Below are 26,782 nucleotides of genomic sequence, written 5' to 3'. Positions count from 1 at the left end.
TTCAGAATGTTCTCATATTTGGAATATTAGTGTTCATGTAAACATTCAGACTGGACACTGCTGATTAGCTGTCCTGTTAATTTAGTTGTATTAATAGCTTAGCTACACTACATATGAAGGCCTTAAAAAAATCATCTTGTCATTCACAGACCTGAATGTGTAGCCTGTATAAATTGTGATTTGCGGACTTCTTGTTTTCAACAGGTACTTTATTACCAAGGCTTCCCTCAGAGCCAGGAATGACTCTGCTTACACTGAAAATTGAGAAGATTGGCTTAAAAGATGCAGGGCAGTGCATTGAACCTTATATGACTATCAGTGTCAGAGGTATAAATGTGATTTTCTTCATTATCATACCCATCAACCCATTTCAGAGTCCAGCCTTAAAAACCCTTATCGAAGACAAAAAAAATCCTTACAAACTAAATATGAGACAACTAATTTGTTGTTTTGAGGCACAATATATTGAAAAACAAACAAGAAAAAACTTCACTTGCACTTTTTCCACATCATAATTTGCTATATGAAATTCATGATCATGTACATCCCATAATTCATTATTCAAAATAATGTTTTTTTTTTTTCAGAATTAGGGTCAGTATGAATGTACAAGGGGTGGCATGGTGGTGTGGCAGTTAGCACTGGCGCCTCACAGCAAGAAGGTTCTGGGTTTGAGCCCAGTGGCCGGCGAGGGCCTTTCTGTGTGGAGTTTGCATGTTCTCCCCGTGTCCGCGTGGGTTTCCTCCGGGTGCTCCGGTTTCCCCCACAGTCCAAAGACATGCAGGTTAGGTTAACTGGTGACTCTAAATTGACCGTAGGTGTGAATGTGAGTGTGAATGGTTGTCTGTGTCTGTGTGTCAGCCCTGTGATGACCTGGCGACTTGTCCAGGGTGTACCCCGCCTTTCGCCCGTAGTCAGCTGGGATAGGCTCCAGCTTTCCTGTGACCCTACACGGGATAAGCGGCTACCGATAATGGATGGATGAATGTACAAGTGTGTGTATATTGTACACTTGATTTATTTGAAAAGAATCTACAAGTTGAATGTACAGTTGAGTAGTAAAACATTTTTAACTATTTGACAATCTGCCCTTTAAATAGGTCAACCCATTCAGGAAGAAACCTCGTGCTGTTCCTCATTCTTTTCTCTGGGATTCCCATTGCTTCTTTCTCTTTGTTGAATACTCTTTCAAAACTACTCGACTGGACAAACAGAATGGCTCCAGGCCCTTTTGTTCAGCTCACGATGATACGAAATGTTATTTGGTTTCATGTGGACACTTGACTTTCGAGTATGATATCGAAGTCTGGGCTTTCAACCACCTAGCAAACCAGGTCGTAGGACGATAATAGTCGAGATGTTGTGAATGAGACCCTCTGCCCGCATAACACGATGGTTTCTGGTTCGATTATCTATTGCTTGTTTCGCACATAATTCGCACTGTGAACACACGGAAGAAGTACTTACAGAATAAAAACGTTTTGGTGAAAAACTAGGAATCCATATACTATTAGCATATACTATTATGTAGTATTAGTCTACGATGTAGACTATTAGAATACCTGAAAAAAATCGAAAAATCCGTAACATTTACGGATTCCTTATGGGTTGATGGATATGCATTCTTATGAATTTGTTGGTGTGTGTTTGTGGGTTTGTTTCTATTTATTTATTTGTATGAAGTTGAATTCTTTGAACTGTGTTCCTCATATGATATGCGTTATGTTTTTTTCTCTATTACAGACTTGGATGGTGTTGATTTAAACCCTGTTCAGGACACTCCAGTGTCAACACATAAAGAAGATACATATATTCATTTCAATGTAGATGTGGAAATCCAGAAACATCTTGAGAAACTACCAAAAGGTCAAAATAATTGTTTTTGCTGTGTTTTTTGCTTTTCTCTCATCTTTAATTTTGTGCTATAGATAATGCTAATATAGATATTTGGGCACTGCCTAAAAGTGGAGCCCCTGATGTGTATGAGCAAAATATTTGCAAGGTCACAATCAACCTGAATAGAATAATATTCTAGGATATGAACCATTGAATTGTGTAGTGTATTTTGCGTCAGTAAATTGCTGCATTGTCTTGTGACAGTGATACAAATAATGAGCTACACATTGCAGTTATGAATACATATTTATTCCTTTCTTTGACACCGCATGCCATGTGCCAGAAACAACACCATGACATTTATTATGGTGTGACTCTGCTGGGTGCCTGGTGGACAGCAGTGAACCCGCACTTTCACTTTACATCATCACTATATAGTTATGATCAAATATCGAACTGGATATATCAAACAGTTGTCTGGTTACATCTTTCACTTCCACGTGCGTTGGAGCTTGGCGCGCAGCCACAGGCTGCAAAGTGTGTGTGCCATAAGGACTAATTAGCATCCACCTGTTCCTGATTAGAACTTAATCACAGCGCATACATATAACATAGACTTTACAAAAGCCTTGTATTTTGTATCGTTTTTCTGGTTTTAGACTGTGAGTATTGTATTACCACTGATATCCTGTCTGTGCCTCACTCGACCACTGCCTTTTTTTTTTTTACTCTGCCTTTGTCTGTGTTTTGGATGTGTTTGCTAGCATGCTTTCAATAAAACCCTCCCTGCACTTACATCCATCTATCGCCTTTACATGACAGAAACTGTAATTGTCCAAAAAGCTATTGGACTAATAAATCCGTTTTAACTAGTTTTATATGAATCTGTTATGAATATTTTCTGTAAAATGTGTTAGTAAATAATTCCACATTTATTTTTTAAAAAAGCAAATTAAAAATAAGCGTTGGATAAAAACCCATCTATCTTATGTAAATAAAGATACAGATTTCGTTGTCCGGTGGTCAAGTGTTTATGAAATGCGTTGCCTTGCACTTATGATCGGGTTCCCTGGAGTGGTACACGTTCGTCGTTCATACAGACGTTGTATGCTCAGGCCATCAAAAATCACGTCAGTGCATATATTTATAAGAATGGGGTTGTGCTCTGCTATAAATAATCCTTTTGAATATATAATTTTTCTCCAAAAACTGCTTTAGTAAAATTTCTTTGTCAAAAGATACATAGCAGTTCAAACATTTTCAGTATTTTATATAAACTGTAATAATAACCATGGATAACAAGACTAGTTTTGCCGTCCTATAGTCTACCAGTCAGTCATCAGCAAAACACAGATTGATACCTCACTAATACCCAGAGGGTGGTGCTTCTCATTAAAATATGGAGTTTGTACAAAATTAGGATAAATATTACTTCAAATAAAGTGAAGTATTACTCCGCATCTCCAATAAATTGCACATACTGTAAGTCATAATCACCCTTTTAAAGGGAAGTTGTTTCGTATATAACGTAAACACTTTAGGTTTCTGCGTGTAATGTTTTTGCCCATGCATAAGCAAAGAAATTTAGATTGTGTATGATTTCATCAGCCATTATTGTGCACAGCTATGTGTATGAATGTGTGATTGCCATATTTTAAGCGCATAGTAGCGATTCTTAGATGCAGAATTATGTATTCTATACACATCTCTTTATCTTTCTTCAGATCAAAGAAAACATAGCAGCGATAATTCAGCTCCGCCATCATATGTTGAATATTTGTTCAATATTGAACCTGTTTTAATATTTAATTCACCCACTCTTCAGCGGATAGCTTCACTCAGGCTACGTTTACACTAGACCGTATCTGTCTCGTTTTCTTCGCGGACGCACTGTCCGTTTACATTAACCCCCCTGAAAAAGCGGGGAAACGGGAATCCGCCAGCGTCCACGTATTCAATCTAGATCGTATCAGCTCCGGTGCTGTGTAAACATTGAGAATACGCGAATACGCTGTGCTGAGCTCTAGCTGGCGTCTCATTGGACAACGTCACTGTGACATCCACCTTCCTGATTCGCTGGCGTTGGTCATGTGACGCGACTGCTGAAAAACGGCGCAGACTTCCGCCTTGTATCACCTTTCATTAAAGAGTATAAAAGTATGAAAATACTGCAAATACTGATGCAAATACTGCCCATTGTGTAGTTATGATTGTCTTTAGGCTTGCCATCCTTCCACTTGCAAGTAATAAGTGATCTGCGCTGGGATCTCACACACAGCGGCTCAGTCCCGAATCGTGGCTTGTGCACTTCACTCGCGCGCTCTGTGAGCTGCGCAGGGCCGGAGTGCGCACCCTCCAGAGGGCACTCGCTGTTCAGGGCGGAGTGATTTGGAGCGCAGGATGCCTGCGGAGCCGAGCGTATCCGCGTATTGGTGTTGCTGTGTGCACGGCTAACGGTTTTAGTGTCAACGCGAATCGTTTTAAGAACGTTAATCTGATGATCCGCTGATTCGACGTAATGTAAACGTAGCCTCAGACACTGGAGATTCAAAACTAAAAACTTGTGCTTGTACTGCAGATCCTTTCAACACACCTCAGAACGGTTTGACTTTACAGCTGTTGAACAGTAATGGCCACTGTTACCTCTGGTTTGATCAGTGGAATTCTCAATCTACATCCAGATTGCTGTAAAGTGGCTTTATCATGATGTCTGTTGTAAATAGTGCAATGTAAATAAAATTGAATTGAATTAATATTTAACCAGGCCATGACTGGGCTGTGAGTAGATTCCCCACAAACATAGAAGTCTGAAAAAATAAATTGTGGCCAGCCTAAAATCAGGAGCTAATACTGTAATCTGCCTCAAAATCAGCTAGATTATGTCTATAGTAGGTATTGGGTTGTCACTCACTCAGCAATTGAAAATACTTCTTCTAGGCTGGTCCACTTGGCAATCTGGGGGGAAAAAAACTGGTATCAGATCTAACTGATGAATGTTTAACAGTGTAAAGTTTTTCTTTTTTTGATATTACTTTGATAGTGCTTTACTGTGTTTGTAGGTGCTGCTATTTTCTTTGAATTCAAACACTACAAGCCCAAGAAGAAGTTCACCAGTACCAAGTGTTTTGCCTTCATGGAGATGGATGAAATCAAACCTGGCCCCATTGTGATTGAGCTGTGAGTAATAAAATAATCAGACAGTGATTTGATAGATGGCATGGTGTGCCATTCCTTGTATAAGCTGAGAGTCAATCCAGTGAAAATTGTATTAAAAATTGTGTGGCTACTGAACATATAGTCTAATGTGTGACCGTGATCTTAGGTACAAGAAGCCAACTGATTTCAAAAGGAAGAAACTCAATCTCCTTACGAAGAAACCGCTCTACCTTCACCTCCATCAAACTCTACACAAAGGCTGAGCAAACACATGGGCCACTGATAATAAGGAACACTACTTTTCCCACCTTTTTGTTATTTGACTAAAGATGGACCTTTTGGATCACCTTTAAAAGAACATAATAATATGACCCTAGACCTCCACTTTGGAATTTCACCAGTAGGGTTAAGTGTCCATCAAGTGTTTCTAAATGTTTTCTAAAAGGTTGAGTAACACTGTTGGAGTATGAAATCTGTAAGCATGGTCAAGAATGACCTAATAACGATGCTCCTTTTTTTTTTTTTTTTTTTAATTACCACTACAGAATTGATCAGTTCCTGAATGGCGTTGTTGTGTTTTGTTTTGTTTTTTTTTAGTGAAATGAAGTAAACACAAGTTTTAACTTTTTATAGTCAGTCGTAGTACTTAACACCTTCTTTGGAAGATATTGCAGCTAATACTTTCTGCAGCCAGCTAGGAGTCTAACTATTCTTGGTAAAAACACTTTAAACCACTTTTCTGTTCAGAATGCTGCTTCTTCTGAGAGATTTTTTGGGCCGTCTTGCATGCACAGCATGTTTAAGATCTACATATTTTCAGTAATGTTCAAGTGAGTGGATTGTGATGGCCATTCTCAAAGCTTCAGCTTCTGTTTGTTAAAGTAGTGCATGGTGGACAATTTGGCCCCAAAGCACAACACATCCACCTGCATGCATAATAGGTGGCAAGGTGTTGTTTATTTCGCCAAACTTATCTTTGGTAACTGTGGCCAGAATTCCATTTTTACTTAATCAGTCCACAGCATGTATTTCGAAAATGCATTTAGGTTATCTAGATTTTTTTTTTCGTATATCAGAAATTCTCTTTTGTAATGACGTCACAGGTAAAGTTTCCTTCTGATGAATTTTCCATGCAGATCATTTTTGTGCAGGCAGCACTGCAAAGTAGAACAGTGCACCACCACTCCTGTGTCAGCAAAACCTCTAGGTCCAGTGTCATGTGTCGTATATACCAAGGAGCAGGCCATTCAGGATATGTCTTACCTTCCTTGCTCACATTACTGTGGTTGGTCTCTGATACTCCTTTTCTACCAGCAGGGATCGGGTTCTGTTCTGGTTTGTGCACCAAATTTTTTGGAACCGTTCAGAACATTTCAACAAAAAATAAACTAGTTCAGAACCTGAAAAGTTGGTTCCCAGCTGGTTGTTCCAGTGTGAACTGTAACATCAGTGGGCATTTCTCGGTCTTCTTATCATTAGTAGTTGGTCCAAGCTTGTTTTTTGGATGAAAACAAATATCTGCAATAACAGAACAAAAGCTTGCAGATCAACAATGCAATCCACCATCTTGCTACTACTATTTACTTCTGTTGTGGATTGTGCAACACTCTCCTTTGATGACGCATCCTTGATTACAGGGTTTCCACTCAAAACTGGTAGAAATGTGGGCTGGTTCACTAGCTGGCACAAAGGTTCAAGGGATACTGAAAGGACTTGTTTCAAGAGCCTGTTCCCTGTTGGTTGGAAAGGGGTAACGGTTAACTTGGAGTACCCTGTCACCTCAACATATGTCCAACATTATTGCACTCACCAGTCAGGTTCAGCCAGTCCACTGTATTTGTTATTGGGTCCTTCTGTGGATGCTAGGACTACTGAAGGCAGCAGTAGTGGTACAGTATTTCAGTTGGTCATGCTGATACTGCGAGACTTTCGGAAGTGGGTTATCAGCCTGAGGCTGGACCCCAAATATCACAGACCGAGAGAGGGACACAGACTCTAGCTTGCGATGTCCTGTCAGATAGCCTTCCTTTATCAGTTAGAGTACACTGTGGTACCACAAAAGAGGTGTGTCGTGATATGTCATCATGCCTTATTCTGCTTGGACAATGTTGTGACAGATGCCCCTAGCATCACCAGAGCACAAGGTTGAATGGCTCTGTTTGCCTTGCACAGAAGCTCCTCAACTGGGCCTAACCATGGTTAAGGCCCGGTCCCAGAATACCGATAATTAGAACTATAATGATAACTATAAATAAATTGCTTTCCTGCAGTTTATGTGGCTGGTGGTCACACCAGACCAATAACGATACCTATAGCCTAGGCCTGGGTTTATCCGTATCGGTCAGATTGCTTCTAGAGTGATTTTTCCAGGCCTGGACCTGAGCTGATAAAACATCTGACCAATCAGGTAATTGTTTACATGTGACGTTGTCTGAGCACGTGCTATTTTCTCTGGGCATCTTTGTACATCCTTGTTGCATCATGAAGTCACGGAATACAGATTCATGGACAATAAAAAAATATAATACAAAGCACGGATCTTTTATTCATGGATATGTGATATTTTCCGTGAAGTATCAATAGTAAATTAATAAATTAAACATAGCAGGTAAGATATTTTAATTATGAACTTCGGCAGTCCAAACATTTAACTGTTTTAGACTTCTGAATTTTTTATCCATGATGCATCATCCGTATGAAATCTGTAACCAATCTGTAATATACTTAAAACATCCGTGACCAATCCATACATTTTTTGTATCCATATTAAAAAAGTAACCACTGTTTATTTTGTATCCTTTTTTATTGCATTTCCATAGTCTGTGACCTATCTGTATTTTATCAGTCACTGGCATATGTGCATGGGTTGTTTTGAAGTCCAAACTGTACAGTATGACCTGGAATAATGTGCTACCACTTGGAAAAAACTTGCATGACTATTCCTAAATTGCATGCATTTATTTACCTGAGTGGCAGGACCAACCAATATTCTAGTCGGGATTATAGTTGTGGTGTGACTGCTCCAGACTGGAACTAAATTCAAGCATAGGTTTATTCATAGTTGTAGTTATAGGTATAGTTATCGGTGTTGTGGGACCGGGCCCTTAGCCTCACTGATGCCCCCTTTCCACCAGTGCAAACTAAGTGCTAGTTCTGGGCTGGTGCTAGAGCCAGTTCCAAGATGGTTCAACCTGTGAACCTTCTAAGAACCGGTTTACATTTCCAAGGGCTAGAGAGCCACCATAGATCCACTGTATATGTCTCTGGTTTCTCAGCAACACTAGCGCCAAGCACAACAACAACAATGGCGGACTACTGGATCAGGCAGAATAGACACTATGCTAGCTCTTTTTAAATGGTGGTCACAAAGTTTTAGTTGGTCTTGTTGGTTACAATAATCCTGCCCCCCCTAGCCTGGCGTAAGCGGTTCTTGGGTCTAGACCAGCAAAGTGTTGGTGCCACTCTTGAACCAGTTTTTCTGTCCAAGAGCCAGTGCTTTGACTGAAACACGAAGAACTAGTTTGAGATTATGCACCAGCTCCAAACTGGCTCTGGTGGAAAAGGGGCATGAGGGTGCCTGAACTATTGGGACTATACAAGGGTGCAGCAGATGTGCAGTCAAAACATCAGATATACCCAGGAAAGTGCTATCTGCACACAGAATTGGTGCACCACATCTGGGACAAGTTTGGTAAGGAGCAGATCAACCTTTTCACTTGTGCCAAGTCAACTCCTTGTGATCCTGGGTCTCCCTGGTGGAGCCAGACAGCATGCTGGGAGAAAATGCACTAATCCACAGCTGGCCATGTACTGAAAGCCCTTCCCATTCTATTGCTGGTATTTTCCATGGTGTACTGAATTCACCAACTAGGTCACACAGTCCTATTTGTGGCTCATAAATAGCCAACAAGACCTTGGTTTCCTCTTCTACTTTTTACTAGTGGTTGGAACCCCATGGTAGCTATCCTCTTGAGCAGATCTGCACCCCTAACCAAGTTGCCTGTGGGTTTGGTGCCCTCAGGATACCACTTGGAATTCTGCTGGGTGCAGATGGACTCTTGTTTTCCACAGACTACCATTTTGGAAAATTCTAAAATAATTAAAATCTAAAATAGTCCATTTTTTATAAACTTGTGCTTGACGTTCTTAGCTGGTGTTCATAAATATTTTTACTTTAATTACTGTGCAATATGGACTCATGACCTAGGTTGTACTAATCAACTGGTTATTCAGATAAGTAGCTGACTAATCTTAATTTCCTTAATGACATTTTTAAAAAATTCCCGATATCAGTTTTAAGGTTTAAGGTGTTTCCAGGTAAGTGAGGGAACCAGGGCTTGTTGTCTGCCCACCACTCCAACCAGGGGATTTTAAATTTTCCATGTTGGATGATGTGCAAGTATTTCTGACCCTCATCTGCATGAGTCCTTTTATATTTTCTTGCTTTCATAATAAAGTCTGGACATATATTTTATAAAGTCTCGTCTTAATTGCACGTTTTCACCATCTTCTCTGCATAGCTTCAGGTGTTGTGATCGGTCATGTCTGTGTCAATAGCATACACGATGAGAGAGCTGTTAAAGAACATGCTTCATAATCGTATTATTGGTCATGTCACTATATCCCAGTCCTGTCTTCTATTAGGGAACTTTCAAAGAAAGTGATAAAATACCACAGCATGAGCTCGTTTAGGATGAAAATGCTCCCATCTACAAGAGTATGAGAAGTCAATGAATGGTTGAAAATGAGTGAGTAATCTTACACTATGACCTTTGCAGATCTCTTCAGAATTTGGTGCTCTTTATTACTGTTATCAGTGAGGGGAAATTTCTTTTAGAAGAATGCTTTTCTGCCTGCCCGTACACTTCCAGAGAATTGTATAAGCTACATGAATGCAGAGATGAGCTGTTCTTTTGGAGGCCCAACACATGATTAAGACACATTATAGTGCCTTTTCTTTTAATTTGTCACACATCTCTATTTTACTGATGTTACCCTGAGAATGTGGCCTGAGTAGATTTTTAATGGGGTTTTCTCAAGCGTGTGAATTCTACCTTGATGTTAATAGCCACCAGCACTCTTAATTTCAGCTCCCAGTTGGCTGAAATTTAGTGAGAAGTGATTGTGATGATGATGATGATTTATGAATCTGTATTGCAAGGTGTCTATAAATTAGTAGGGACTGACACACTATGACCTTTCTTCTGTGTAAAAACTAAAATGTTCAAAATGTGTACCCTTATGTCTCTACATAAAAGTTGTATGATTTTGCTGTATTTTTAACAAATGTATAATTAACTAAAAACTTTCAAATTTATTGGAGATTAAAGAGTAGCTTTATACTGACAGTGTTTATAGAAAACTGCATGTAGCCTATTAAAATGTGTATTTGTGGTTAATAGCTCATTTATGAGCCTCTGACAAGCTGCTCTCTACTTTGGACTTCAATGTGCACCAGAAATATATTCAAGGAATATATTTCTGTCACTCACCCAACTAGACAGCTAAAGATTAGAGAGAGGGAGGGAAAGAAAGAAGGGGGGGGGGGAAATATGGTCTTTTTCTAATCTTCAACTGTCCAGTGTCGAGGAGTTTATCCCCATGATATCCTCAGATTCCTGTTCTTGGCTGACAGGATGTGAGCTGTTTGTATCCCATCCACCTTAAGGTTTATTGTGTTGTGCATTCTGAGATGCTTTTCTGTTCACCAGAGTTGTAAAGAATGACTATAGTGGAGCTCCTCACGTGCGTGGAACGTAACCCCATATGTAAAAGAAATGCATCATTCTGATTTTTGATGGCTTTGGTGACCATATGACATCAGTAAATCTGTCCATCTGTACGATGAACGTGTACCACCATAGGGAACCTGATCATAAGTGCAAGACAACGTATCCCATAAACACTTGACCACTGGACAACGAAATTTGTATCTTACATGAGATAGATGGGCTTTTATCCAGCGCTTATTTTTAATTTGCTTTTATAAAATAATTTTTTACATGGGACTATTTACTAACGCATTTTACAGAAAATATTCAGAATAGTTTCATATAAAATTAGTTAAAACAGATTTATTAGTGGGCGGCACGGTGGTGTAGTGGTTAGCGCTGTCGCCTCACAGCAAGAAGGTCCGGGTTCGAGCCCTGTGGCCGGCGAGGGCCTTTCTGGGCGGAGTTTGCATGTTCTCCCCGTGTCCGCGTGGGTTTCCTCCGGGTGCTCCGGTTTCCCCCACAGTCCAAAGACATGCAGGTTAGGTTAACTGGTGACTCTAAATTGACCGTAGGTGTGAGTGTGAATGGTTGTCTGTGTCTATGTGTCAGCCCTGTGATGACCTGGCGACTTGTCCAGGGTGTACCCCGCCTTTCGCCCGTAGTCAGCTGGGATAGGCTCCAGCTTGCCTGCGACCCTGTAGAAGGATAAAGCGGCTAGAGATGATGAGATTTATTAGTCCACAACCTTTGTTGGACAGTTGAGAGTTTGTCATGTAAAGGCGGTGGATGGATGTAATTGCAGGAAGAGTTTTATTGAAAGCACGCTCGCAAACAGATCCACTGCCTGGGGCCAGGGAGGATGAGCTCTAGAGGGTGCTCTTTGGTGAGGGGTGTTCTGGACAGTGCGCACATCAAGTGGACTCTCTGCGCGCGTGCTGTTAACATCTCACACCTGCACAGGATTCAGGTGCAATCAGTGTGCCTATATAAAGATTGTGAAGGTACACTCTGCAAAGTATTGAGTTGCGTTGCTGACACTTTACTGAGCCTTGTTCCTGATTTGTTTTCCTGATTTCCTGTTTCTCATGTTTGATTCCTGCCTAGTCTTTGATGGTCTGTTTGTGCCTCGCTTGACCAATTGCCTGTTTCCTGTTTACGATTTTGCCTGCCGTTTTGGATAGTTTATCTGTTTTCACTTTTATTAATAAACTTTATCTTCTGCACTTACATCCGTCTCCCAACCATCTCTGACAGAATACTTCGCCCAGCTGACAGCAATGATTTGCAAATATCATAAACCCATTGTTTTTCAGAGTAGAACATGGTTTAAACATTTGATATGTTATCTGAGACATTTTACTATTTCATGAAAAATATTAGCTCATTTTGAATTTGATGGCATCAACACGTCTCAAAAACTTGGGACGGGGCAACAAAAGGCTGGAAAAGTAAGTAGTGCTAAAAAGAAAGAGCTGGCAAAACATTTTGCAACTAAGTAGTTTATTTGGCAACAGGTCAATAGCATGATTGGGTATAAAAAAGAGCATCTTAGAGAGGCAGAGTCTCTCAGAAGTAAAGATGTTCACCAATCTGTGAAAAACTGTGTCTACAAATTGTGGAACAGTTTCAGAATAATATTACTCAACATAAAATTGCAAAGACTTTGAATATTTCATCTACAGTACATAATATAATCAAATAATTTTGAGAATCTGGAGATATCTCTGTGCACAAGGAACAAGGCCAAACATCGATATTGGATGCCTGTGATCTTCAGGCCCTCAGCTGGCACTGCATTAAAACCAGGCATGATTCTGTAATGGAAATCACTGCATGGGCTCAGGAACACTTCCAGAAATCATTGTGAACACAGTTAGCCATGCCATCCACAAATGCAGGTTCAAACTCTATCATGCAAAGAAGCCATATGTGAGCATGATCCAGAAATGCTGCCATCTTCTCTGGGCCAAAGCTCACTTAAAATGAACTGAGGCAAGGTGGAAAACTGTTCTGTGGTCAGACAAATTGAAATTTTAAATTCTTTTTGGAAACCATGGACCCAGCTTCCACCGGACTAAAGAGGAGAGGGACTATCCGCCTTCTTATCAGCGCTCAGTTCAAAAGCTTGCATCTCTGATGATATGGGAGTGCATTACATTAGTGCCTATGGCATGGGCAGCTTGCACATCTGGAAAGGCACCATTAATGGTGAAAGGTGGACATACAGGTTTGAGAAAAATATATGCTCACATCCAGACAACATCTTTTTCCAGGAAGGCCTTGCATATTTCAGCAAGATAATGTTAAATCACATTCTATATCTATTACAATAGCATGGCTTCAGAGTAGAAGAGTATGGGTGCTGAACTGGCCTGCCTGCAGTCCAGACCTTTCACCAATTGAAAACATTTGGTGCATCATGAAACAAAAAAATACAACAAAGGAGACCCAGGACTGCTGAACAGCTAGAATCCTATATCGGGCAAGAATGGGACAACATTCCTCACCCAAAACTCTAGCAACTGGTCTCCTCAGTTCCCAGAAGTTTACAGACTGTTGTTAAAAGAGGGGACGCAACACAGTGGTAAACATGGCCCTGTTCTAACTTTTTTGAGATGTATTGCTGCCATCAAATTCCTAATTACCCTTTTTTTCTTAAAATGGTATATTTTCTCAGTTTAAACATTTGATATGTTGTCTATGTTCTATTGTGAAAAATATATGGGTTTATGAGATTTGCGAATCATTATTCTGTTTTTATTTACATTTTACACAGCATCCCAACTTTTTTGGAATTGTTGTATGATACTTTTAACTCAAACTTTTAACTTTTCATTAAACATTTATTAAATTTAATTCTTTTGTATCATTTAATTATCTGTTTTTGTCTTTTAAAAATATATTCTAATAAACTTTATTTGCTCCCATTTGAGCTTTCGGTATGATCATTCCTAATTCTTCTGAATGTTACTGATAAACTTTGGGGTTCAAACATAAATCTTGACAAAATCAATGACTTTAGCTGTGGAATTAGTACTTAGATTAGAAACAGTTTATCTATTAAAGAGAGTTAATTGTCAATTTCATTCATACAGAGTCTCCTGCCCACCCAAGCAATATGATGTTTAACTGTGTCTCTGTAACATCTATTACCTACATCTTAATAGTGGATTTGTACATGACCGGTTCTTCAGATACAAGGACTAATCATAAGAGTACTGAAGTAAAATAAAGCTAAATGAATGTGCAGTAAACAGTAATGGCAGAAACTCTGCAGGGTTCATAATACTGTATGACCTGCATGGTTCTCTGATTTACAGAATAATATTCCTTATTAAATCCATTTAGATGATATGATTTAATTAATGCCACCTGGAATATTACAATCAATAGAATTAATTCAATGTGACATTTAATGTAACAAAAGAAGAAATACAGACGAAACACAGTTTGTATAGTGTATCCTTTACTCAGTAAAGTTTCCCTTGTGGGAATGCTGTATGGTCTCTGTACAAAGTGCTGAATTCTTTTTAAAATATAACTTAGGCCTTTTGAAAAGTTTTATAGTTAAGCTACTGGTTAAAAAAAATATATATATTTTTTTGGACTTTACAAAAGTTTTGTTTAAAATTTATTTAATAGCCAATTCCATTTTACATTTACCTGACACGTTTATCTTTGAGTGGTGAATATATCTATCACGAGTGAGTAAAGCCAATGAGTGAAAATATTTTCAACACAAGAAGATAAACTTCATATTTTTGCACCACTGTGTAATGTTCTTTATATTATATGGACACATCCACCAGAAAAAAATAAGCAAGTTAATCAAAAGAGTTTTAATTTCGAACCGGTTTGCCATTTTGACAAAACGCATCTAGTCAGCAGGAAAACACTGGGAGTGCCGTCATCGGAGTGAAATATCAGGAATTATTATACAGGACACTTTTTCCATGGAATAAAAACACGTATTCTATACCCTTCTAGCAGGTTTCATTCATTTGGTTTGATAGCATGCAATATTGTTATATCGCTTATCCTACGTGTATTACGCCATTCTACCCACTGGAGAATGAGTGTGCAATATGGTTTACAATATTGCACATTGTCAAGACAACATGATGTCACATGTCGGAGCCGATGCGAATATTCAATGAGAGAGTTTTCTACTGCGCATGCAAAGGAAGCATTTCTTTGTTCGCTGGGAAAGAGAAAGACTAGGCTAATCCAGTACTAGGATTAGCTATACAACAATTATGCACTAAATAAACTGAAACTAAAGACTTGTTGAACACCTGAAAGGCTATCAAAACTTCATTAAGCATCACTCACAACCCACTGTAAGTGTTTTGGACACGTACGGGTCGCAAGGTTTGGTAGCTCGCAGCCGTGCCACAGGGTTGCGGTGAACCCGGGGGAAAGTTTGGGGGAGAAGTACAGGCAAAGTACGTGTAAAGTACAGGTTGTATGCCTGACTTCCTCGAGGCGTGGGAAAAATTGCGCCATTAGCCCATGGAAAGCATGTCTGATGCTCGAGATTAGTGCATGTTCAGTGAGTGTGGAGTGCGTGTGACTTGCATTTTACCAGTTTCCTGTGCTACGAGTATGGGCCACACTTGTGAAGCATGCGTGACACGTGATTAGCACATTACAATCACTCATAACTTGCGTGTGACGCAAGCCAGGAGTGGGTATAAAACCAGCGTGTCTGCAGCATTCTGCATCTGTCTTTCGACTGAAAAACATTGGATATTTTGTGGGAAAAATTTAAAAATTTTCAGTTTAAAGTTTAGAAAATGGGACCCAAGAAGAAGCGAGCAAAAGTGAAGAGGGGGAAGAATTTGATGATGATGGTAGCAGCACCGGCGAGCCCTGCACGGACAGGGAGAAGTATGCCTTCAAGCCGGCAGAAGGCACAGCACCCCGCCGGAGAGATTTTCACAGGTAAATACACATGCTTTAAACATTCATTTCAGTATCTACAGTGGGGCAAAAAAAGTATTTAGTCAGCCACCAATTGTGCAAGTTCTCCCACTTAAAAAGATGAGAGAGGCCTGTAATTTTCATCATAGGTACACTTCAACTATGAGAGACAGAATGGGGGGAAAGAATCCAGGAAATCACATTGTAGGATTTTTAATGAATTAATTGGTAAATTCCTCGGTAAAATAAGTATTTGGTCACCTACAAACAAGCAAGATTTCTGGCTCTCACAGACCTGTAACTTCTTCTTTAAGAGGCTCCTCTGTCCTCCACTCGTTACCTGTATTAATGGCACCTGTTTGAACTTGTTATCAGTATAAAAGACACCTGTCCACAACCTCAAACAGTCACACTCCAAACTCCACTATGGCCAAGACCAAAGAGCTGTCAAAGGACACCAGAAACAAAATTGTAGACCTGCACCAGGCTGGGAAGACTGAATCTGCAATAGGTAAGCAGCTTGGTGTGAAGAAATCAACTGTGGGAGCAATTATTAGAAAATGGAAGACATACAAGACCACTGATAATCTCCCTCGATCTGGGGCTCCACGCAAGATCTCACCCCGTGGGGTCAAAATGATCACAAGAACGGTGAGCAAAAATCCCAGAACCACACGGGGGGACCTAGTGAATGACCTGCAGAGAGCTGGGACCAAAGTAACAAAGGCTACCATCAGTAACACACTACGCCGCCAGGGACTCAAATCCTGCAGTGCCAGACGTGTCCCCCTGCTTAAGCCAGTACATGTCCAGGCCCATCTGAAGTTTGCTAGAGAGCATTTGGATGATCCAGAAGAGGATTGGGAGAATGTCATATGGTCAGATGAAACCAAAATAGAACTTTTTGGTAAAAACTCAACTTGTCGTGTTTGGAGGAGAAAGAATGCTGAGTTGCGTCCAAAGAATACCATACCTACTGTGAAGCATGGGGGTGGAAACATCATGCTTTGGGGCCGTTTTTCTGCAAAGGGACCAGGACGACTGATCCGTGTAAAGGAAAGAATGAATGGGGCCGTGTATCGTGAGATTTTGAGTGAAAACCTCCTTCCATCAGCAAGGGCATTGAAGATGAAACGTGGCTGGGCCATGACAATGATCCCAAACACACCACCCGGGCAACGAAGGAGTGGCTTCGTAAGAAGCATTTCAAGGTCCTGGAGTGGCCTAGCCAGTCTCCAGATCTCAACCCCATAGAAAATCTTTGGAGGGAGTTGAAAGTCCGTGTTGCCCAGCGACAGCCCCAAAACATCACTGCTCTAGAGGAGATCTGCATGGAGGAATGGGCCAAAATACCAGCAACAATGTGTGAAAACCTTGTGAAGACTTACAGAAAACGTTTGACCTCTGTCATTGCCAACAAAGGGTATATAACAAAGTATTGAGATGAACTTTTGTTATTGACCAAATACTTATTTTCCACCATAATTTGCAAATAAATTCTTTAAAAATCAGACAATGTGATTTTCTGGATTTTTTTTTCTCATTTTGTCTCTCATAGTTGAGGTATACCTATGATGAAAATGACAGGTCTCTCTCATCTTTTTAAGTGGGAGAACTTGCACAATTGGTGACTGACTAAATACTTTTTTGCCCCACTGTATATGCTTATGTAATTAATATTATATATGCTGATTTTCATGTATGTTTCAGCTAACGATGCCCAGAAGTGAGGACATTGCAATCCCATCATCGCTGTCAGGCCATTGTGCCATGCTCAGTGATGAGGACAAGGACATCCCGACACCCTGTCCCACCACTCAGCAGGAGTAGGAGCAGGACAGTAGCTCGGAGTCAAAGTGTGTTTCAGTGCTCAAACTGTTGGGCTATAAATAGCAAGTGTGGAATACTTGTGTAATACTTCTGAGGCACGTCACTCGTACAATGACCGTGCGTCACTCATGCGTCTTACTGTCATCGCAAAAAGCCCCTACTAGCCGTGCTGCTGACTTGGTTCAGGCGTACAAAAGGAGTACGGGTCCCGTATGTAGTGTATGCGTTCTTGATTTGTCGCAAGGCTCATAGAATTTGCATGTGCAGGACCAAAAGTCTCCACGGGCAGTCTGCGACCTTCTACGGCGCTGAACACATGCAAGTGTCGCGCAAGTCTCAAGCACGGTTTTGCCAAATTTTTTACCGTAGACCGCCTGTAGCAACACATACGGTGGGTTGTGAGTGAGGCTTTAGATATTCTTCATGTATATTTACAAGCAGTGGCAAACCATTACTATTAGACTTCAGCTCAGCCAGAACTTAGCCAGACACATCAAAAAAAGCAACAGGGCAAAGGATTTTGCAAGTACAGGCTGCCAGGTCACTCTGTTGTGTGTAGTTGTCGATGGTGATTTTAAAAGTAACTCAGTAAATTCCAGAGGGAAACGAATACTTAAGGATGAGTGAAAAATACTGCAGCGAGCGTGCATGGAAGAAGAGTCTGGAGACAGAAATCTTAGTTTCTCGGTCGTTAGCCTGTGCTACTTGCTCTCGATAGCACTGGCTTGACTGCTTTAATAGCATTGGCTAACACAATTGATGAATGCTACACTGGCTGGAAGGTGACTTCACTGCAATGCTGACTACGCTGACTCGCGGTTAAGCTCACGCTGGCCTTCGAGAAGACTAAGGGAGATAACTTTTTGGTCCCTCTTACTATAAATAAAAATCTGATTGGTTAATTCATCTGTCACTTCCTACATAAACATAGACTGCCATGGCCTTCTGTCCCAGGAATGAAGCCCTAACCAATAAGTGAGCCAGCTCTAAACTCTTCTCTGCCTAGAGACAACAAACAAAAATCTCATTGGATAACTCTATTTTAATGTTTTCAGGACAGTAACCCTTTCATTTCTGAAGCAAATATGATAGAAAATGAGGCCAAATTAGAAGAGAATAATTACAATGAAATTATGAAAGAAATTAAATATAACATTTGAAATGCTGAGATGTTTGGGCCTTCTTTAAAGGTCTAGAAGGCCCTGATGGTTCCCCTCTGTTTACAAGAGAAAAACATACCAACCAACATAAAAAAACTGGGAGAGTCATCTCTAGCCACTTTATCCTTCTACAGGGTCGCAGGCAAGCTGGAGCCTATCCCAGCTGACTACGGGCGAAAGGCGGGGTACACCCTGGACAAGTCGCCAGGTCATCACAGGGCTGACACATAGACACAGACAACCATTCACACTCACACCTACGGTCAATTTAGAGTCACCAGTTAACCTAACCTGCATGTCTTTGGACTGTGGGGGAAACCGGAGCACCCGGAGGAAACCCACGCAGACACGGGGAGAACATGCAAACTCCACACAGAAAGGCCCTCGCCGGCCCCGGGGCTCAAACCCAGGACCTTCTTGCTGTGAGGCGACAGCGCTAACCACTACACCACCATGCCGCCCAACTGGGAGAGTCTCTCATCTCATTATCTCTAGCCGCTTTATCCTTCTACAGGGTCGCAGGCAAGCTGGAGCCTATCCCAGCTGACTACGGGCGAGAGGCGGGGTACGCCCTGGACAAGTTGCCAGGTCATCACAGGGCTGACACATAGACACAGACAACCATTCACACTCACACCTACGGTCAATTTAGAGTCACCAGTTAACCTAACCTGCATGTCTTTGGACTGTGGGGGAAACCGGAGCACCCGGAGGAAACCCATGCGGACACGGGGAGAACATGCAAACTCCACACAGAAAGGCCCTCGCCGGCCCCGGGGCTCGAACCCAGGACCTTCTTGCTGTGAGGCGACAGCACTAACCACTACACCACCGTGCCGCCCAAACTGGGAGAGTGTGTATGAATAATAATAATAATGGCTTTTTTCGTGGTATATCAGATATATTCCATTCAGCTAGCATGATTTTGAACTCGTCTTCGCCTCATTCAACATCATGATATAAATGGGATATATCTGATATACCACTTGAAGCCAACCAATATAATTAAAATGTCACTCAGATCCATGATGTATTTTGTATGAAAAAATACACGAGTTTTCCAACACAAGAAGCCAATGTGTGGTTCTTATTATATCCACACATTCACAAACAAAAACTACGTAAATTTATCAAAACAATTCGTTGATTTTCTCACGTTTGCTTCACTTACTCGTGAATATGTTTGTTACTGGGGTGGCATGGTGGTGTAGTGGTTAGCGCTATCGCCTCACACCAAGAAGGTCTGGGTTTGAGCCCCGTGGCTGGCGAGGGCCTTTCTGTGCAGAGTTTGCATGTTCTCCCCGTGGGTTTCCTCCGGTTTCCCCCATAGTCCAAAGACATGCAGGTTAGGTTAACTGGTGACTCTAAATTGACCGTGAGTGTGAATGGTTGTCTGTGTCTATGTGTCAGCCCTGTGATGACCTGGTGACTTGTCCAGGGTGTACCCCGCCTTTCGCCCGTAGTCAGCTGGGATAGGCTTCAGCTTGCCTGTGACCCTGTAGAACAGGATAAAGCGGCTAGAGATAATGAGATGAGATGTTCACCACTCAAAGATAAACTTCATATCTTTATGCAACTGTGCAATATCCTCTATTTATGTCAGGGTTTTGGTTCTCCATGGCTGAGATGTAGTACATATGAAAAATACAAGTGGTGCATTTCCCACATTTCCATATAATATAATGGAGCAGGTCTGTGAAGATTCTCAATCATCCAGGCCATAGTAAACTGTGGGTGGTAGAAATGGGCAACTGGACTTGCTTGAAGATTCTTGAAAACGTTTCACCTCTCGTCCGAAAGGCTTCCTCAGTGGGAATAATCTAGCCTTCTTGGATTGTGATGTACACATTAGACAAGACAGAAGCCTTAGTATCGAGGTCTACCGGAAACCCACACACACAGACCAGTACCTACTTTTCGACTCTCACCACCCACTGGAACATAAATTGGGGGTCATTAGGACCTTGCAACACAGGGCTCAGAACATTCCTACAATGTTAGAGGGAAAAGAGAAGGAGCAGAATCATATCAAGAAAGCACTTCAGAATTGCGGTTATCCCAACTGGGCTTTCCTAAAGAGCATAAAAAGGAACATAACTGACAAGGATGATAACAGGAACAAACGCAAGAACATTGTCATTCCCTACATTTCTGGTCTATCTGAGAAACTCAGGAGGATCTTCTACAAATACAACATTCCGGTACATTTCAGACCCAGTAACACCCTGAAGCAGAAACTGGTCCACCCTAAGGACAGAATAGCCAGACACAAACAGGACAACGTAGTGTATGCAATTCATTGCAGTGAGGAATGCATGGACTCGTATATTGGGAAAACAAAACAACCGCTATACAGGCGCTTGGCTCAACACAGGAGAGCCAGTTCCTCAGGCCAGGACTCGGCTGTCTACCTTCATCTTAACAACAAAGGACACTCATTTCACGTAACGTACGCATTTTAGCCAGAGAGGATCGTTGGTATGAGCGAGGAGTTAAAGAAGCCATTTTTGTCAACCTGGAACGGCCATCACTGAACAGAGGTGGGGGTCGCCACAACGCAAGGGGGCGTGAAGTCGCAAAATCACTAGGAGTAGTTGGTGGGTGTGGTTAGTGGAGTGTTTATCCTCCGGTTACTTATAATGACTAGAACTGGAGTCGTATAGATGTACGTACTTCCTCACTTCCTCGATCAACTGCTCTTCGTGCTGCTCCATCTTCGCTCATGTTTTTAAAAATGGCGGTCGTGAAAACAAACCAAACCGGGAAAGTAGGGAAGCGGAAGTGCGTGTACAGCGGATGTAGAGTGGACCAATCAGAGCCCTCTTGTCTGCGACGCTGTCTGCGGTGGTCACAATTTTTGGGAGGTGCGCGCAGAGCGTCTGCGAAGGGGGGGGGGCTACGCAGACGCCATCTGCGAGGACTGGGTTGTCAGCATAAATTGGCATTGAGACATCATTTATCAACCATCTACAATGCAGTCTTGGACACTCTTCCCAGACAGCTGGGTGTACGCCAGGACCCAGCTGTTTTTGGTGACTCGCAGGAGGACAGAGAGAGTCAGATTGCCATTGATCACCCTAATGACTCACCGTTCACACCCAGCCTCCAGTGACCCACACCAACATGATGCCTCAATGACACCTTAGATGAGCTGGTCATCAGAATTCTGATTCTGATCCAGGAGAGGATAAATATCTGATACTCCCTATTAGTCAGACAGAACCGAGGAAGCCTTTTGGACGAGAGGTGAAACGTTTTCAAGAATCTTCAAGCAAGTCCAGTTGCCCATTTCTACCACCCACAGTTTATAATGGAGCAGGTGAGGGTGAAGGGATTTGCCCAAGGACAACAGTAGAAGTAGCCGAAATTAAACTTACACCACCAAAGCCTTAATCATCACCAAGCTATTTTTAATATAAAGCAAAAAAATCTGCAGATTATTGTGAAGATTGAGAGGCTACATAAAACTAATTTATAATAAATACATTTAAAAATGGTTAAAAACACGAGAGACAGGTTTTTATCCAGCACTTATTTAAAAATTTTTTTAATAACATGGGATTATGTACTAACACATTTAACACTCCTCAGGAGCTCTGCTTTTAGGCAGTGCCTAAATATATACGAGTTGCCATGTCCTTCCTGGCAGCTCGAACCAATCCGGCCATTTTCCTCTGACCGCTCTTATCAACAAGACGTTTCCACTCACAGAAACGTCACTCACAGGATGTTTTTTGTTTTATTGTACCATTCTATGTAAACTTTAGAGACTTGTGTGTGAAAACCCCAGATCAGCAGTTCCTGAAATATTCAGATCAGTCCATCTGGCACCAACACCCATACCACAATGAAAGTCACAGAGATCACAAATTTTCCCATTTTGATGTGAGCATTAACTGAAGCTCGTGACCCGTCTCTGCACGATTTTACGTGCTGCTGCCACAAGATTGGCTGACTGCATGAATGAGCAGATGTACAGTTGTTCCTGTTAAAGGTGACAGTGAGAGTGTAGGTAGCTATAGTTCTATGAACTCTGTGTAACCACCAGAGTTGGTAGTACCTGGATACCACATTACATACTTCCAGAGATTTTTCCAGGAAATTCACACGGTGATGTTTCACATTGACAGGCTTCTGCCTGGTAGAACATGCAGTGATGAAGAAAGAACTCGGTAAGACAGAGAGAACTCATTTAATGTCACATTAATGAAGCAACTTAAAAATTCTAAGGTTAAAGGTGATCTTGTCTCCTGCGAGACATGAAATCAATTACTTTGTCAGCATGGTTTTGCAGGAAAAAAATAACCAAATCGACAATGATTAACTCCAACTTTCAAGGACAGGTGTATGATGCAAAAGGTTAAATAGTTTTAGCTCAACTTAAATGGGCTAAAGTATGACGTTAACTGTGTACCAGGAGGTAAAGTATAAAAGCTGAAAAAAAAAAATCCATGGAAATTTACTTTATTTCTGTTCACACTGATATTAATTCTGCAGCATACTGCACTTCTGTTCATCTGATTCATGACAATTTTATTGGACACAGATGAAGCAAAATGCACAAATTGTCAATATGACAGCAAGAGAGTCTTTTCACTAGGAAAAGAAATCATAAAAACACGCTAAATAAAGGATGAGCATAATGTGGTGATTTAACTATTCAATGCATTTTGATTTTAAATTTCAAACGCAACAAACAATTCTCAGCAACAAAAGCAACAGATCAGCAAAGCATTTGTCCATTATTGGGGTAAAACAGCCTGAGGTCTTAATCCTTTGGCCAAACAAATGTGATAGCTGTTCTCTCAGTCTCTAAAATCTCACAATTCACTAAGAAACATCTGTATGATCCAAGTAATGGTCATTAAGTCCATAGCACAGCCAAATTTATTTTTACACCTTCCCAACATTTGAAATTCCATAGGAAAGTTTTTTTTTAAATTAAAATACAGATCTACAGAAAAAGTTACACATCCACGACCCCTGCACAACAGCCTGGATTGAGTGTGAGGAAACCCTTTTTTTTCTTTAAGGTAAAAAAAAAAGTGGAAATTATATTTATTCATTTTGAAATACTGTTAATCATAGAAAAATAATAGAACGCCATCCAGAAGTCCAGCACTGAGCATGGTGGGCTTGTTTATTGGTTCAAGATTATCAATTTTTCAAGATTGTGTTACTGCAGGTGTAGGAGCATTCTGTGTAACCCTCTGCTCGGGTGGTACGTCTGAGACGTGTGGCACCTCTTGTCTATCCCGAGGCTGCAGAGGTGTAGGTGGAGCTGGTCCGTGGACACCAACTGCAGGTGGAACCATGGCACCAGGGGGTGGTAAAGGCCCAGAAGGGAAGGTCCGAGGAGCGAAAGGCAAGTCTTGAGGTCCGGCAAAATTAGGCGGGAAGTCGTGTATGCCATGTGGTGGCGGATGTGGACCCAAGGATGGGAAGTCTCTCAGAGGTGGCCCATGCACTACACACACACAAAAAAAGGCTTAATAATGAAAGATTTATATTTATACAGGGCTATATAAAGTATTAAGCCTAGTTAAATATTCAACAGATTTACCAAGCTATTATTGAGTACAGGGCGTGGAACATCTCATATCGAACTACCTCTCAATGTCCTGTTTCAAAAGAAACACACTATGGCTGCATTCGAAACAGAAGGTTGCTGCCTTAAGCCTCGGTCACAACCGGCCGTACGTGCTCCTATGGCCGGTCTACGTGCAAACAACGCAAGAACCGCACGTGTGACGTGCTGATTTTCGAGCCGTAGACTGGCCGCAGAGGTTCTTTGTCATGTCAAACAAACTCTACGGGCGCTTACGTTTTTTTCAGGTTGCAAGACAAACTTACGGCCTCGTGTGTCTTCCGTACGGCCGACGTGCGTCTTTCGTACGATTTGCTGGTGTCAGGTTTGGGCAAAATGTCAATTTTTTTCATACGTCGCACTTGCGGACTCCGTATGTGTGTCGTGCGCCCCACATACGTAATTAGTGCGGCCAACGCACGTTCAGATATTTCGTACGTCATCCATGTGTGTCAAGTAAGTCGGCCGTGCATTGGCTGTACAGCGAGAGGGCGTCAATCGCACAAAAACTCGGGTATATAAAGCTGCAGGGGTGCCTACGGCCATCTGTACACGTAGGCTTTAATTGAGAGAAAATCCAATTTCATTTCATTGCATTGCGGCAATATGCCGAAGGCAAAAGGGAAGAGGAGGATAGAAAAGGTGTCGGAGACAGAGAGGGAGGAGAGACGGCGGCAGAGAGGGAGGAGAGAGGACAAGGAGCAGTGAGGAGGAGGATGAAGACCACGACAGTGGCCAGCAGGCCAGGAGTTTGTTGTACTCTTTCGGCGTAGCAGACAAGGAGAGGTTGGTAGATTTTTTCCATGCCAACCCTTGTTTCTACGACAAGACTTTGGACCTGTACAGCAACGCCATCCACAAACGAAAATTGACACAGGGCATTGCTACTGAACTACACACAACTGGTGAGTATTGACCTGCTAAATACTAATTATGGTGCTGTTTTGGCATTTTCTTAGTAAAAATCCAATGTCATTGGTACGCACAACATACAGATCGTGCGCAGTTCTTGCAACCTTCATACGAAGCCTGCATGGAACGCATGGTCAGTACGATTAGTGCACATTTGAAGGACATTGGTCTTACAACTACGTGCGTTGGCTGTATGAATGAAGCGACAGCTGTACGTCCGAGCAGCCTCAGATTTTGTGCATGGTACGCACGTTCGACTTCCAGGTCGTACGTTGGGTGCGCGGTGATCTTACTCCTTACTCTTGTTGTTCTCCACGAACAACAACAACAACAAAAAAAAAAACGCAGCGATTTGGGAAACGCCAAAAATCGCACGGCCAAAAAATCGTACATCCGGTTGTGACCAAGGCTTTATTGCCATAAGACAAGTGTCTTATAAAACAGGACTTTCGACTGAAGGCATCTTCTAAGGACCTGCTTTGAATGACCTTTTAGGATAGCATTTACGTGTGATGTCAGCACTCCATGTAACTGAACCAAAGTGTTAGCTAGTTGGCTAAAAGATGCCTCATAAAATCATCTCATCTCATTATCTGTAGCCGCTTTATCCTGTTCTACAGGGTCGCAGGCAAGCTGGAGCCTATCCCAGCTGACTACGGGCGAAAGGCGGGGTACACCCTGGACAAGTCGCCAGGTCATCACAGGGCTGACACATAGACACAGACAACCATTCACACTCACATTCACACCTACGGTCAATTTAGAGTCACCAGTTAACCTAACCTGCATGTCTTTGGATTGTGGGGGAAACCGGAGCACCCGGAGGAAACCCACGCGGACACGGGGAGAACATGCAAACTCCACACAGAAAGGCCCTCGCCGGCCACGGGGCTCGAACCCAGACCTTCTTGCTGTGAGGCGACAGCGCTAACCACTACACCACCGTGCCGCCCTCTCACAAATCATATCAAACAAATTTATTTGGTTATAGTCACAGGGTTATAAGATGATAAATGTTTATTTCTTGGTAAATTTAAAAAATCTAAGGGAAGACCCCCCCCCCAAAAAAAACCCAACAACTTAGATCTGTATACAAAACCACTTTGATGTCAAGTTCAGTCCACTGTTTTGTTTTGCCACTGCTTGAGGGAACTGCTGCACAGGTTTATGGATAATAAGCAGCATCAATGATACATCCACGCTGCCTTCAAAAATGGGGGCAGTTTGAAGGTATCTTAGAAGACAGGCAACAAAAGTCCGATCAGTTTTGAATGGTCCTTGACACCTCACTGTCATGTTAAACATCCTCCCGAGGGAGCATCTTCCCAGTTTTGAATACATTCTATATGTGGACACCTGACCATTACACCCATTTGTGGTTCTCCCCCGAACTGTTGCCACAAACGGTCCTGACCTCAACCCCACTGAACGACTTTGGGATGAACTGGAATGACAACTTCAGCACAGCTACTGTGGAAGGCCCTACTTGGATATCCTAAGGGTTGTGCCCAAGATTCACCTACTCTTCAGTGAATAACTTCACCTGCATACTCTGGACCTATCTGTCCATTGTACCCTTTGCAAATACTGAACATCTCTTCAGCATACTTGGAACTGTTTCACTTTATACTATACAACTGTTTTAGAGTAATGACTTCATTCAA

The 26,782-nt window shown here is 41.8% G+C and overlaps 2 protein-coding genes across 5 annotated transcripts in view; one reads left to right on the top strand and one right to left on the bottom strand.

Annotated features, from left to right (window-relative positions):
- Nucleotides 1-10,309, top strand: part of aida (axin interactor, dorsalization associated) — a 52,843-nt gene extending 42,534 nt beyond the window's left edge. For both annotated transcript variants that reach the window (XM_060914161.1, XM_060914160.1), the window contains 4 exons: nt 205-327; nt 1,744-1,866; nt 4,896-5,013; nt 5,159-10,309. In XM_060914161.1, coding sequence (XP_060770144.1) covers nt 205-327; nt 1,744-1,866; nt 4,896-5,013; nt 5,159-5,255 — 461 coding nt within the window. In that variant the 3' untranslated portion in view covers nt 5,256-10,309. The remainder of the gene's footprint in view (nt 1-204; nt 328-1,743; nt 1,867-4,895; nt 5,014-5,158) is intronic.
- A 12,486-nt stretch (nt 10,310-22,795) lies between these two features.
- Nucleotides 22,796-26,782, bottom strand: part of mia3 (MIA SH3 domain ER export factor 3) — a 78,617-nt gene continuing 74,630 nt past the window's right edge. For all 3 annotated transcript variants that reach the window (XM_060914156.1, XM_060914158.1, XM_060914157.1), the window contains one exon: nt 22,796-24,086. In XM_060914156.1, coding sequence (XP_060770139.1) covers nt 23,785-24,086 — 302 coding nt within the window. In that variant the 3' untranslated portion in view covers nt 22,796-23,784. The remainder of the gene's footprint in view (nt 24,087-26,782) is intronic.

The sequence above is a fragment of the Neoarius graeffei genome, chromosome 2 (assembly GCF_027579695.1).
Source record: "Neoarius graeffei isolate fNeoGra1 chromosome 2, fNeoGra1.pri, whole genome shotgun sequence".
Taxonomy (NCBI): domain Eukaryota; kingdom Metazoa; phylum Chordata; class Actinopteri; order Siluriformes; family Ariidae; genus Neoarius; species Neoarius graeffei.
This window is presented reverse-complemented; position numbering and strand designations above follow the sequence as displayed.